Below are 13,164 nucleotides of genomic sequence, written 5' to 3' on the forward strand. Positions count from 1 at the left end.
TTTTTCAGCCATCTGACCTTCAGGGAGCAGCAACAGGTAGAGGAGAGTTCAGTAGTTTCTAATAATAATTTTGATAAAGGGCTTTTAAGAAACCATAATAAGACAGCCTATAAACTGACTGAGAGCGTTTCTTAATACTTCATAGCTCCATGCTGACTGTCTGGGTGGTGCCAGCTCTTTTGTGGACATGTTTGCTCCACGCCCAGTGTTGAATTGAAGTTACAGGTATGGGTTGGGAGCAGAGATATAAAGACGCGGTGTAAAAGAGTCGGACTGAAGCACATAGCAGGAATCAGGCCTGATGACATACCTGCAGAGGCACAGAGATGCCATATAACCTAGCACATTCCTTGTACAAATTTGGACATTAAGCTGCCTGTTGGATCAAAAATGAGGTTTGTCTCATTGCTGCTGGTGTCTTTTGTACACCTCGTGTCTCCTTGTTCCTTTGAAGCGTGGTTATCCTCATGGTTCATCCCTTTCAGAGCAAATTTAGCAGATTCTGATGGAAATTTCAAAAGTATTTCAGGATACCGGCCTGTAATATAGATCCATAGCAGTGGTTCTTGAACTTTTCAGCTTCTGACCTACAAGGAAAACTCGTGACCCAGATTATTGGTTGAGTATGCAAGTATTTCCACTAAGTCAATAAACAGGGGGTACAATGACAATCAGCGGCATACATTTTTTAAGTACCATTTTTTTCTATTTCTTCATAAGCATGTTTTCCAATGATCCTTTTTGTTATTTTACTTCTCCAGATCTTAAGCTGGTCTACTTGTTTTATCATCTTTTTATGACCTCTTTTGCATATTGACTGCTGGGAGAGATTCCAGGAGCCTGTGATGTTCACTTAAAATATTATATTTTGTGTCCCCAAAGCTTTAACTCCTAAACTCACCCAGTTTTGCATGATAAGGTCCACATTGTCTACTGTTTCATCTATTATAAGAAGCTTTCTCATTGAACTACTGCTTTGTAGTTGTTGGAATAAATTTAGAAACATCCTGTTGTTGTGCTGCAGTCAGTCTGACTCTGGATCGCCTTCATGTGTCAAAGCTGTAACCACTTTTAGCAACTGTCACCTCCTGTCTCCCAGGACCACCAGCCCCTAAGGCGATTCAGCGTTTTGCCTTTCCAGTATAGCCTTCCATGCATTCCTTTCTAGGGTTTTATCTCTGCTGGGTTCAATGGGTTGTAGTGGAAGGAGGTGCTTTAAACTGGGAGTTTGATTTGTTTTGAACTTTCTCCTCACCATCCCTCCCCCAGCTTTCCTGTCATGTCAGTTTACTCGGTCGATTGATGTGTCTCGCTGTTTCTCCAAGCCTCCGTCCCTCCCTCCTTCCCTCTCCATCCGCAAATCTCCTAGTTTCTCTTCCATTTTCGTCTTCCTCTCGATTTCCCGCATCTCCCATTTAGGCCATCCTCTGCCCAGCCTCGGGTTTAAATGGGCTGCATGTTACTTGCATGCTTCCGCAGCTCTTTCTGCACGCGTGGGTGCTGAAGCGTGTGATCTCTCGACACAGAATCCCATCAGCGTCTCGGTCCGCTGAACGAAATAGTTTTTAATCTCACTTTTCGTTTTCTCGCAGTGCCAGCAGTACCATGTCCAGGCCAACGGGGGGCGTCGCCAACGATGTCACCCGCTTTCTGTCATCAGGCGTGGGGACGAGTTCTCCCACCGCCAACTCCTCGATGTTCTCCGCCGCCAGCCAGGCCGACTGGGCTGCCAAGAGGCTGGTGTGGGTGCCGTCGGAGAAGCATGGCTTTGAGGTGAGCTGTCATGGGAACACCCCGACTTTTCAGCCTGTTCTGTTTACCCGAAACATTAAATTTAATCCACGAGCATCATCTGGACCCTGACTCACTGTCTCATTTATTGCATCACCTCTCCATGTGTTAAAACATGCAGGGCATTGTGACAGAAAGACATCATTTCAGGGCTCAGAGTCATTTTATCCTTTTACAACTTGTCCCAACATTCTTTCTGTTCACTGTCTTAAGTTTAATCGTCTTGTAAATTATTTGCCCCAAGTCTGTTCCCTCGACTTACAGGTGTGTCAGACAGGTGACGTAAAGAAACACAGGGTGTGTGTGTGCTTTTGTCTTTATGTTAGGAGCTCTTTAATCCTTGTGACAATGCTCTAGTTTCTACTTCATTCATTATTATTCTTATTGTTTCATTCTTTACTGGCACATTAACTATTATAAACAACTCAAGAGGCTCTTGATATAAATTTAGTGTTTTTCAGTTGCATCAACATTCTTTTGAGGATCACAGAGAGCATATTTTAGGATGTGACTCATGAATTCAATGCCCCGTCTCTGAGTGTCCCTCTCTCTGCTGGACTGGTTTCATAAAAAGCTCTATGAATAGAACAATACGCTCCTTCAGCGCCGTGATGTTAAGGAGGCCGGTGCAGACACTGACTTCATCTTACAGTCACGTTCTCAGTGATAAAAAAAAAAAACCAACAAATTACCACACAAACTTAGAGGAAAAGTCAGAAACGTTCACGTCATCATATAGTTTCATAATCGTGGCATGCTTTTTTCTACCATACTTTAGAGACACTGACTCATATTTTTATGTGTTATGCATTTTAAGTAGCAGAAATAGCAAAGCAGTAGTCCTAAGACGGATTCACAGTAAGATCAGAAACAAGAAGAGGGCCCCTCTGCTCTGCCGTCGTCCATTGTGTCATGATCACAATGAAATGTAGCTGTAATAAGCACACAGTGGCTACTTTACCAGGTACAACTGATCAGCTGCTTGGCAAAACAAATACTGAATAACTCTGCAACATCTCAGTGCATTTAGGTGTCTTGAAGTGATGAAGACGACTTGTTGAAGTTCAGCTGAGCATGAGAAAGTAACCCTGACTCTGAATGTGACTAAGGCTGAGACAATTAATCAGATTAATCATGATGAATCAATTGTTGAAATAATCATTAACTAATTTAGTAATCAAGTGATTGCTAACTAGAGCATGCAGACTAAAACATGCAATTTGCTAAAACAACACCACACCCAGAGAAGTAATTAAGCCAAAACTGTACAAAGACATATACAAATAAATATTTTCGACCTAGAACTTCTCAAGGTCCAGGTGATGCATAGTTTTAGCATCACCTGATTCAAATTCTGTAAAAAAAATGGATGGAGTCTCACTGCAGCAGATTCCCCATGTCTGGCACAGATCACAGTGGCCAAGATGCTAAAGGTCACAGAGAGCATTAAAAACTGTCGTTGCAATACTGTAACATCGTCCCAATATGCAGCTGCATGATGCTGTCGTGTCAGAATGGACCAGAATGTCTCAATGTTGAATCTGTGCCATGACAAATTAAGGCAGCTCTGTGGTCAAAACGTTCTAGTTGGTGTACCTAATAAAGTGGCTGCTGCATATAGGTTCTTTTGTTCTGTGAAGATGAGGATTAGAGTGTACTGGAGGGAAATGTCATAGGATAACCTTGTTTTATCATTTCCATATTTGTTAAGGTGTGAAAAAATTTAAACCTGAGCTTGAAAAATGTCTACATTTCCAAACTCCCATTTTTTAAAATTATCTAAAAGACAAAAATGTAAGTTTCAAAAGATAAGTTGGTTTTTACACTGATTTATATTTTGATGACATCTTTCATCTGTAATTTGTCACATCCACACTTTCGGCTCATTTATAATTTTGGTTATGAGTTGCAGAGTTGCACAGTGGGACCACTGTTGCCTTACAAGAAGGTCCTCGGTTCGAATCCTGGCATGGAGTAACGCACAGATTCTCCCTGTGCATGTATGGGTTCTCTCTGGGTACTCCAACATCCCATCACAGCTTCAAAACACGACTGTTTGGTTATTGGGGCCCCTAGTGCTTAGATGTGTGTGCATGGTTGTTTGTCCTGTCTGTCTGTGTGCTGTCTTGTGATGGACTGTCCAGGGTGAAACCCACCTCAAACATATTGTTTTAGATACCAGACAAGATAATAATTTTATTTTATTTTTTTTTTAAATATTGTTACCACATATCACAAAATGTGATTTAAACAATTGAATGATTTGCAGATCATAACGATGATCAAACCCAACGTGGTAAATGTTTCAAACATTTGTCTAAAATGTGTTAATTTGACATAATAAATATATAGGAACCTTTATTACAGTTTCTGTTATAATTCATATACATTTTGTATTTATTTTCTAACTAAAGCATCTTTTAGCTCATCCAAAGCTGATTAAGTTGCTAAACACTTAGAGTGTTAAATTCACTGTCTTGGTGATGTTTTAGGTGTCTCACATTACAATTAGGCATCATCTAATAACCCAAAATAGGCTAATATTAGGAAAACATGACATTTTGATATTATTGGTGAATAATATCACCAATTATATCAGTTTTATATGCAGTTTACTTTCTTTTCTTCCTTCACTTACTTTTCAACAGAGATTTTGATATTGCAGTGCATTGATGACAAATGGGGAAAATGTGTAGTTATGGTTCACACCATTCAGACGTGAATCATACTCATTATTAATAGATTTTTGAGAAAAATTGAAATTTAATTTGAATCATAAACACTAATTGTTCCCGTTACCTTTGTCAAATCCTTGAAACATAACAACAGTCAGCACAGTTTAGCAGTATTTTAGCTCAGACCGACGGATTTCCACAGATGAAGCAGCTCTCCAGTCCTGTTTGGGCTTCGCTGAATTTCATAAAGGCATGGCTTTTGCAATCTAATAATCCTTTAAAACAACTTTACTTTTAGGTATGATGACTCATCTTTGTTTTTGTGCTTTCAAGTGAAACTATGAAGTTTGCTGTCAAAGGCGGATAGAAGAGCTGGAAGGAGCAAAAAAAAAAAAAAAAGAGCTGCTAAAATCCCCCAGAAATGTTGGGAAAAAGTCCAGAGAGCCTAAAGAGCTACTGATAATATCAACTTTTTAATGTTAAAACTGAAAATCGCTTGGTGGAAGGAAAATATAAAGAAACGTTTTAAAGTAACTTTTGCACTCATCATCTTATTTTCTTCTTTATCTTTTCCAGTCGGCCAGCATTCGGGAGGAGCGCGGCGACGAGGTGGAGGTGGAGCTCACAGACAGCCAGCGGAAGCTGACTCTGTCCAGGGAGGAGGTGCAGCGCATGAACCCACCGCGCTTCAGTAAGGTGGAGGACATGGCCGACCTCACCTGCCTCAACGAGGCCTCTGTGCTGCACAACCTCAGAGAGCGATACTACTCGGGCCTGATCTACGTGAGTGCATGAACGCTGCTCTGTGACGTTTACACCTGATGCACCGGAGCCAAGTTGCGTCGACTGTAACCGATGCGATCAGAGAGGAGCAGTAAGGAGTCGACTTACAGAGACATTAGGATAATAACAAGGATGTTCTCCGTTTCTGTTCCATAACAGTGGCCAAAATGTAGTTAGGAGATAAGGGAGATGCAACAAGCCATTCATAAAATATGTATTATGACAGGATGTGCATTTAAAGCAGAATAATAATAAATGAATGTTACTAGATGTTAAAGATCCTTTTAATGTGATGAATGATTCAGAAACAGTTTGGAGATAACTGATGAGCAGACAGATTATTAATGTCCCTTAGTGAGGTGTGTAACAGTATGAGATAAGATACAATAGTGTGTATCAATCTTTTATGACTTTCACTGCAACTGGAATGTATTATGAAAACATTACTGGCACCGATCTATCTCAAACTCACAGGCTGAACTTACTTCCTTATTTGTCAGGAATCGTCTCATTAAAGCATTGAACTGAGTCATTCATGTACTGCCTTACAAAAGTAGTTACAATTTGATCTTTGGCAAATTTTTTTCACATTATAGATAAGGATTTCAATATATATTTTGGGTGGATTTTATATGATAAATCAAGAGTAGTTCATGCAGTTGGAACATGAATCTCTTGACAAGTTTCAAGTCTTTTGCAGCCTCCAAAAGATTTTTCTCCAGGATTGTTCTGTATTTAACTCAGTCCATCTTTTGCAATCAGCGTTGACCAACTTCCTTATTGCTGGTGAAGGAAATTATCATTACAGCATGATGCTGGCACCACCATGTTTCCCAGTGGGGGTGGCATATTCAGGTGGTAGTTCAGTGTTAACCCCAGAAGTTCAGTTTTGGTCCCAGTTGTTCACTATTTACTTATTAGGTGACTTTCAAAGACAGTTGGTTGTTCTGTATTTCATCAGAGCGATCAGAGTTAATTGGCATCATTTTTTTTCACTTCACATCAACGTTATGTTGGTCTGTCACATAAACGTCCAATAAATTACACAAAGGTTTGAGGGAACATTTAGTTTCCTAAGTTCTTTTGTAAGGCACTGCACAGATTGAAAATAATTGCTTAATGTGATAGTTTTGAACTTCATGCTTGTGAAATAGTGACCAAACTGGTAGGAGATGCTGAGCGTCTCATGTTGGGAGCAGAATGCTTCCTTCTGGAAAAAACATCTCGTCACTGAAAGAGTGACTTTTCAGTAACAAAAGTATTTGTTTGCTTTCCATGAAAGGCAAATTTCTTGGCAGAAACTCAACATGCTATATTTCTAAGTTTTTTCTGTTTATTAAGTAAATGTTGTCTTGGTCAAACTTTTACGTTTGAGCAACGTAAACTAGACATTTCTCTGGGTTTAACATGCAGCGTAACCCTCTCTGTCCTGTCGTCTTTCAGACGTATTCAGGGCTGTTCTGTGTGGTGGTGAACCCCTACAAAAACCTGCCCATCTACACAGAGTCCATCGTGGAGATGTATCGCGGCAAAAAGCGCCATGAGATGCCCCCGCACATCTACGCCATATCTGAGGCAGCCTACCGCAGCATGCTTCAAGGTAATCAACACACTGCGTGACCTGTGACTGACTCCTCGCTCCGTTTTGTTGCACGATATCCTCCGTGATCTTTGATCGCTTGGCCTCAACATGAATGCTATTTCAAGGCGTGGTTGATTCTTGACTTGTGGTTCATTATCAAGACCTTTTAAAATTTAAAATAAACACGTGAGAGGATTTTCACGACTGCAGTGTTGAAGTGCAACACTCCCACCTATTAAAACCTGGATCTTGTGATTCGATTGTACATTTGATGTGGTGAGCATTTTGTAACTCTACACGACTGGCTTTCCCACCCCCCTGCCCTGCTTGTCATGTTGATTTTACGAAACGAGACGGAGAGAATTCCCAGCAACCGCTCAAATGCAGTTAAGGGTTTATTGTGCAATGCCTCTGCATGTCTAGCTGACATAATGGGACAGGACCGATGAGGCTCTGAGGCTTCAGTTGCCCTCCCTAAGGGGGTCGGGGGTGGCAACAGCTGTAGGAGTGTTACTACAGAGTTTAAACCTGTAGGACCAGTATGAATTCCTGCTAACTGAACGCGTGAGAATCTGCAAAAGCAAACAGCTCCGACGTCTCAAACGGTGTCCACCCACTGACTGCCAGCGCTGAGTGCGATACGGCTGCCTGGAGAGACCAGTTGAGCTGGTGAGCGGCTTGTCTGTCCCAGCGCTGTCATGTTAATGAGTGACTGGAACCAGAGTGTTAAATACAGAAACATCTGCTCAAAATCAGAAAGTGAAAGAAGTGCAAAATGATTTAGTTTTTAATGTCTAGGTACATTCAACCTCAGATAGTTCATAAAATATGACTTGTTTGTTCATGTTGCTGTTTATTTAACTGTGCTTCTCTCTCACAGACAGAGAAGATCAGTCAATCCTTTGCACGTGAGTAACCTTCACTCAGCCTCCAGCTTGTCTCTCTGTGTTAATTCTCATTTCCCGAAACAAGGAGCATGCCTCTCGTCGTCTGACTATCAGCATGGGAGTGTCTGTCTCATTTCATATTTGGATTTGACTCCTTCAAAATCCGGACCATACATTTCTAATTATTTTCATTCAAGCTACACACAGGCATTATATCTGAAGCAGTTGTTCTTTTTCCTTCAGAATGCAACTTTAGTTTTGTAAAATCATTGTCATAAATCAAAAGGAAGTGAAGAAAAAATCACAAGTTTAACCTGAGGCATGTCATGCGAATTTAACTTTGAACTCCTCACTTGTCTGTCTTCATTCCTGTCATCCATGTCTCCCTGCCATAATCCTCCTGTCATTGTCAGATCCCTCAGTCTGCTGCCTCTTGATCTTTTTTCTGTCTCTACTTCCTTCAGTCAGTAGAGAGAGATCGTATCCTCCACCTGCTTTCTGTTCAAACCTGTGATTTATCACACTCTGCGTGACCTCTGTGTTTGTTGTTTTGTTAGGTCGCTTGTTCCTTTGTATTCTGTTCCTCTAACGTTATACACCATTCATGCTTCAGGCTGTATGTTTAGGAATTAGCCAACAGTGGCATTTGCTGTGTATGTTTCTTATACATATGCATGTGTGTGTTTGTGTCGCAGAGGTGAATCTGGAGCTGGGAAAACAGAAAACACCAAGAAAGTCATCCAGTATTTGGCTCACGTTGCCTCGTCTCATAAAGGTGGCACTTTGGGTAGAAATAAGGAAGCTGTACAGGTACGTTACCATAGAGACAGCCCATCCTTCAGCAGAGATTGGGATTTGGGTTTAGTTAGGGATTCCAGTACTGATCATTCAAAAACGCTTCAGTCTACAACTTGGGATTGTATCAAGGTCCTTCCATAACATTTTTTTTCTGAATATGCATCAAATCTGAATATAAAAGCACTATTACAGAATACTGCTCTTTGATGCAAAAGATTCAGAAATTGTCTTAAATAATCCAAAATTGTTTGGAATCCACTTTTTCTCAAGCTTATTAAATCAGTTTATAGTTACAGATCTCTCTGAGTGGGAGTTCTTCTTTTTTCTGCATTTCCGTTTCATTATTTCCTACCCTCATTCCTTCTTGCGCTGGTTTCCTTTATTTTCTTCTCCCTCCTCTTTCCTCCTTTCTTGCCTCCATGTTCAGATGGATGGTTCTCGGTCCCTAACGAGAGGCAGCACTCTGGCGAACAGGGTGAGTTATCTCTGTCCTGCTGCCATTTTATCTGCCTTTGCTTCTGTCTGTCCTATTTTCTGCTTAATGAACCCCACAATGAGTCCAACTAACTTAAAACATGTTAATGCCACTGCCAATGTTGTTCCTTATTAACAGCGTAGCTTTCTTCTGTGTACTTTTTACCTGTTTTTGTTGTTTTGATTGTTGTCTTATTTGTCTTTTTTTTGTTTGTTTGTTTGTTTGTTTGTTCATCCCATCCACACTTTTACCCATCCATGAATGTTCCCTCCTTATTACACCTCATTTGTTTCCACAATTCACCAGAGTTTACAATATGTGAGTATAAACATATTCAGCTAATTGTCTCTTGGGAAAATCACATTCTGTACCTGATCTGAATCCTAAACAAAGTGAAAATCATGTTTGTGAATTTTTACTTTTACCCTGACTTTTACCTGGCTTTCTAGATTGCCATATGTTTCTACAATCTTCCTTTTAACAGGGTTTATGTGTGGTTTTACTTTTGCTTACTAAAGCCTCGTGTACGTGTCGGGCTGAGCTTTTTCTGCTGAAGATTTCCATGACTTTTGTAGCTGCACAGCATGTGTGAAAGAGTGCGGATTTGGGTGTGTGAATGGGTGTGGGTGAGATGCACATACTTCCATTTTCTGTTTGCTCTGTTTTCTCAGTGTTTTTTCTGCCTTTGATGTTGATTGGTCTGCACATCCTGAGTATCTTTAAAGCATAAGCGCTCTGTGCAGCAAGGCTCTTTTAATTCCCATCTTTTGCTGCTGCATCAACGGCTGCTGCTGCATTGGCAACACAACAACTGCAGTAATGCATTGCAGCTTGTTTGAATCTTCCAGAATACAGCTTCTGTTTCTCCGCTGCAGCCAGATCGCTCTTCTCAACCTTTTAGGTTGTCAAACTTCAATCCTCTAGGGCCAGAGTCCTGAAAGGTTTAGATGTGTCTCTGCTTCCAAACACCTGAATTAGATAATTAGGGTTTTAGCTGAAGTCTGTAGTTTTTGATTCAGGTGTGTTGAATCAGTCACATCCAGAACTTGCACGATACTCACCCTTGAGAAATGGAGTCTCCCCCATGATCAAGCTTGATAAGTGCTCTTTTTCTTGATTGCTAATTAAATTAAGAACAGTACATGCCTTTGGTTTGAGAATCATTTGTTCTTTTGTCTCAAAGTGATTTGGCGTAGATGCCATTTTCTTTGCAAAATGCACCAGTTTGTGTCTTTGTGCCATAGCAATTTTTTTTGTTAGCATCACAAATTAGTGCAGTGCCTTGCAGTATTCTTCCCCAAGAGCCTTTTCACATTTTGTCACATTACAACCACAAAGTTTAGTGTATTTCATTGGCATTTTATGTAATAGACCAACACAAAGTGGTGCATGCACTGTGTGAAAGTGAAAGGAAAATGACACATGGTTTTTAAAACTCGCATGCATTTTTATTCAGAAATCTTTACTGTTATTCCCCTTAAGAGCAAACCTATCCAGATGTAGAGGTTCTCTTAAGCTGCTTTCCAGCAGTGTTACATTTGAACATCTCACACAGAACTGTTTAATTCATAGTCCAAAAATCAAATCCAGCTGCAAAAATCCACAGCCCAGGTGGGAGAATCTGTAAATAAGACAAATAAAATGGCAATGCCAAACTATCTGTCTAGTGGAAAACTAGCCCTGAGCGCACCAACCCAACAGTGAAACATGCAGATCGGAAAATCATGCTTATGTTGAGCAGTGATTCAAAAGATGGTCAGAGTTGGTGAGAATATGGATAGGATGTAGATTTACAATCCTAACCACACTGTAGTGGAGTGGTTAAAATAGTTTTATTGTTAGAATGGCCCAGTCAAAGTAAGATCTAAATTCATTTAGTATTTTTCAGAGAAGAATGGGCAGAAATGTCTATTTCTACAAAGTTTTGATACAGGGGGCTAAATACAAATGCACACCACACTTTTCAGATTTGAATGAGTAAAAAAATGTTAAGCATGCCAACAATTTTCCTTCTACTTCACAGTTATGTGCAACTTTGTATTCTTTTATCTAATAAAATATGTGTTTGTCTTCGTAACACAAGAATATGTAAACAAATCAAGACATGGGAATACTTTTGAAAGGCACCGTTGTTTAAATTTTTAATTTATAGTGGAAAGGCTCTACAGGAGCTATCATGTTTTTTGGGTTTATTTTTTGCTGCTTTGAAGCTGATCAGATCTGTCCGTGTTTCTCAGGGTGAGCTGGAGAGACAGCTGCTGCAGGCCAACCCCATACTGGAGGCCTTTGGAAACGCTAAGACTGTTAAAAACGACAACTCCTCTAGATTTGTAAGATCTGTCTTTGGACAAACAAGAAATGTTGCACCGTTAGCATGCATCTTAAAACTGCTCTAACCTGCCCTATCGTCTCTTTCAGGGTAAATTCATCCGCATTAATTTTGATGTGGCAGGGTATATTGTCGGTGCCAACATTGAGACCTGTATCCTGACTCGTTTTGGATGTAAAATTGAAATACATTGCTTTATCTAACACAGCTATATGTGCGTGAAGGTTTGTAGCTCTCTAGAATCTCAATGTTGTTGGTTTTTACAACAAGCAGATTATAAGTGTTTTTCTTGTTTTTTTTTTTTTAGTTTTATAGGATTCAGATTATTTTCTAGTATAGAAAATCCTGCAATTGCAACCCTGCTTTTCGCTGTTGGTGTCCCTAACAATAAAAATGTAGACCTCCTTGAAAAGTCTCGGGCCACCCGTCAGGCCAAGGACGAGAGGACCTTTCACATATTTTACCAGTTGCTTTGTGGAGCTTCTGAAGAAACTAGAGGTAAGGAAAAAGTGCATAGTTGCTAAATATAAGCCAGTTTTGTTTAATTTAAATGATTTTGTTTTTGGAATTGAATCTCTATTCTTTTCTGTTTCTCAGCGGAGTTGCTTCTTGGAAGTGCGGATGACTATCGTTTCCTAAGCGGAGGCTCCATCCCTGTTCCTGGTCAGAGCGATGCAGAGAATTTCACACAGACCATGGACTCTGTGGCGATAATGGGCTTCACCCCCGAGGAGTCAGTGTGTAAGAAAGAGCCTGACAGAGAGCAAGGCTAGAAAATGTTTTATCTTGTTTGATTGCTTTTGTAAATTCTTCCTGCTCTCTCTATGTTGTGTCCCTCTCTTCCAGCCATGCTGAAGGTGATCTCTGCCGTGCTGCAGTTTGGAAACATTTCCTTCACAAAGGAGAAGAACCACGATCAGGCCTCCATGCCCGACAACACGGCTGCTCAGAAGCTGTGCCATCTGCTGGGCATCAACGTAATGGAGTTCACCCGCGCCATCCTCACACCGAAGATCAAAGTTGGGAGAGAGTACGTGCAGAAAGCTCAGACAAAAGAACAGGTGAGATTTTAAATGATATTTAATAATAGCGGGAAATGGAAGAGAAATGATACATGGTTTTTGAATTAACCAGTTGCAAGGTTGTTTTTTTTTATGTATGTTTTTACCTCAGTCAATGTTCTGCATGTTTTAAATGTGTTGCCACTTCAACACAATCCAGAATCAGCTTCTCAGCGTATCATCAAGCTCTGCAGGAGCCCATTTATGGAGAGCATCTGTTAACTCCAGTTTTAAAGTCTTGCCTTAGATTCTCAGTTAAATTTAGCTCTGCACTTTGGGCCATTTGAACACATGGATATGCTCTTACAAAGCATCCTATTGTGGCTCGTGCCGCATGGTTAGGGTGAGTGTGTCCTGCTGCAAGGTGAACATCTGCCTCAGTTTCAATCTAGTAGATTGTTCTCCAGTACTGCCCTGCATTTACTTCAAACCATTATATGAATCATATATGTCTCTTGTTCTAGGCTGACTTTGCCATTGAAGCGCTGGCGAAGGCAACATATGAGCGTCTGTTCAGGTGGCTGGTCCACAGGATCAACAGAGCCCTGGACCGCAGGCAGAGACAAGGAGCGTCCTTCATTGGCATCCTCGATATAGCCGGATTTGAGATCTTCCAGGTAAATTCATGTGATGATGCAGAAATGTCGAAGGACGATGTCAGATTTTCCTAGCACTGATTCTGATTGCAGATGGGAGCATCACAAGCAACCATTTTTGTTATAATTATACTACGGTGCACAGGTTTTGGATGCCATCTCATGAATCCTTGTTTTGTTTCCTGTG

The 13,164-nt window shown here is 40.6% G+C and overlaps 1 protein-coding gene across 7 annotated transcripts in view; it reads left to right on the top strand.

The window, feature by feature from the left end:
* The window catches only part of myh14 (myosin, heavy chain 14, non-muscle), a 36,959-nt gene that overhangs the window by 2,583 nt on the left and 21,212 nt on the right, over nucleotides 1–13,164 (top strand). For 3 of the 7 annotated variants that reach the window (XM_015048238.1, XM_015048243.1, XM_015048245.1), the window contains exons 2-14: nucleotides 1,593–1,773; nucleotides 5,043–5,249; nucleotides 6,693–6,849; nucleotides 7,712–7,739; nucleotides 8,414–8,528; nucleotides 8,944–8,991; nucleotides 9,298–9,309; nucleotides 11,229–11,321; nucleotides 11,410–11,473; nucleotides 11,720–11,818; nucleotides 11,918–12,061; nucleotides 12,167–12,381; nucleotides 12,846–12,998. In XM_015048238.1, the coding sequence (XP_014903724.1) occupies nucleotides 1,606–1,773; nucleotides 5,043–5,249; nucleotides 6,693–6,849; nucleotides 7,712–7,739; nucleotides 8,414–8,528; nucleotides 8,944–8,991; nucleotides 9,298–9,309; nucleotides 11,229–11,321; nucleotides 11,410–11,473; nucleotides 11,720–11,818; nucleotides 11,918–12,061; nucleotides 12,167–12,381; nucleotides 12,846–12,998 (1,503 nt within the window). In that variant the 5' untranslated portion in view covers nucleotides 1,593–1,605. The remainder of the gene's footprint in view (nucleotides 1–1,592; nucleotides 1,774–5,042; nucleotides 5,250–6,692; nucleotides 6,850–7,711; nucleotides 7,740–8,413; nucleotides 8,529–8,943; nucleotides 8,992–9,297; nucleotides 9,310–11,228; nucleotides 11,322–11,409; nucleotides 11,474–11,719; nucleotides 11,819–11,917; nucleotides 12,062–12,166; nucleotides 12,382–12,845; nucleotides 12,999–13,164) is intronic. The other 4 variants (XM_015048242.1, XM_015048244.1, XM_015048240.1 and 1 more) reach the window with 3 other exon arrangements.

Source organism: Poecilia latipinna, unplaced genomic scaffold, assembly GCF_001443285.1.
Source record: "Poecilia latipinna isolate Pla-1442-1.1 unplaced genomic scaffold, P_latipinna-1.0 Scaffold869, whole genome shotgun sequence".
Lineage (NCBI taxonomy): Eukaryota > Metazoa > Chordata > Actinopteri > Cyprinodontiformes > Poeciliidae > Poecilia > Poecilia latipinna.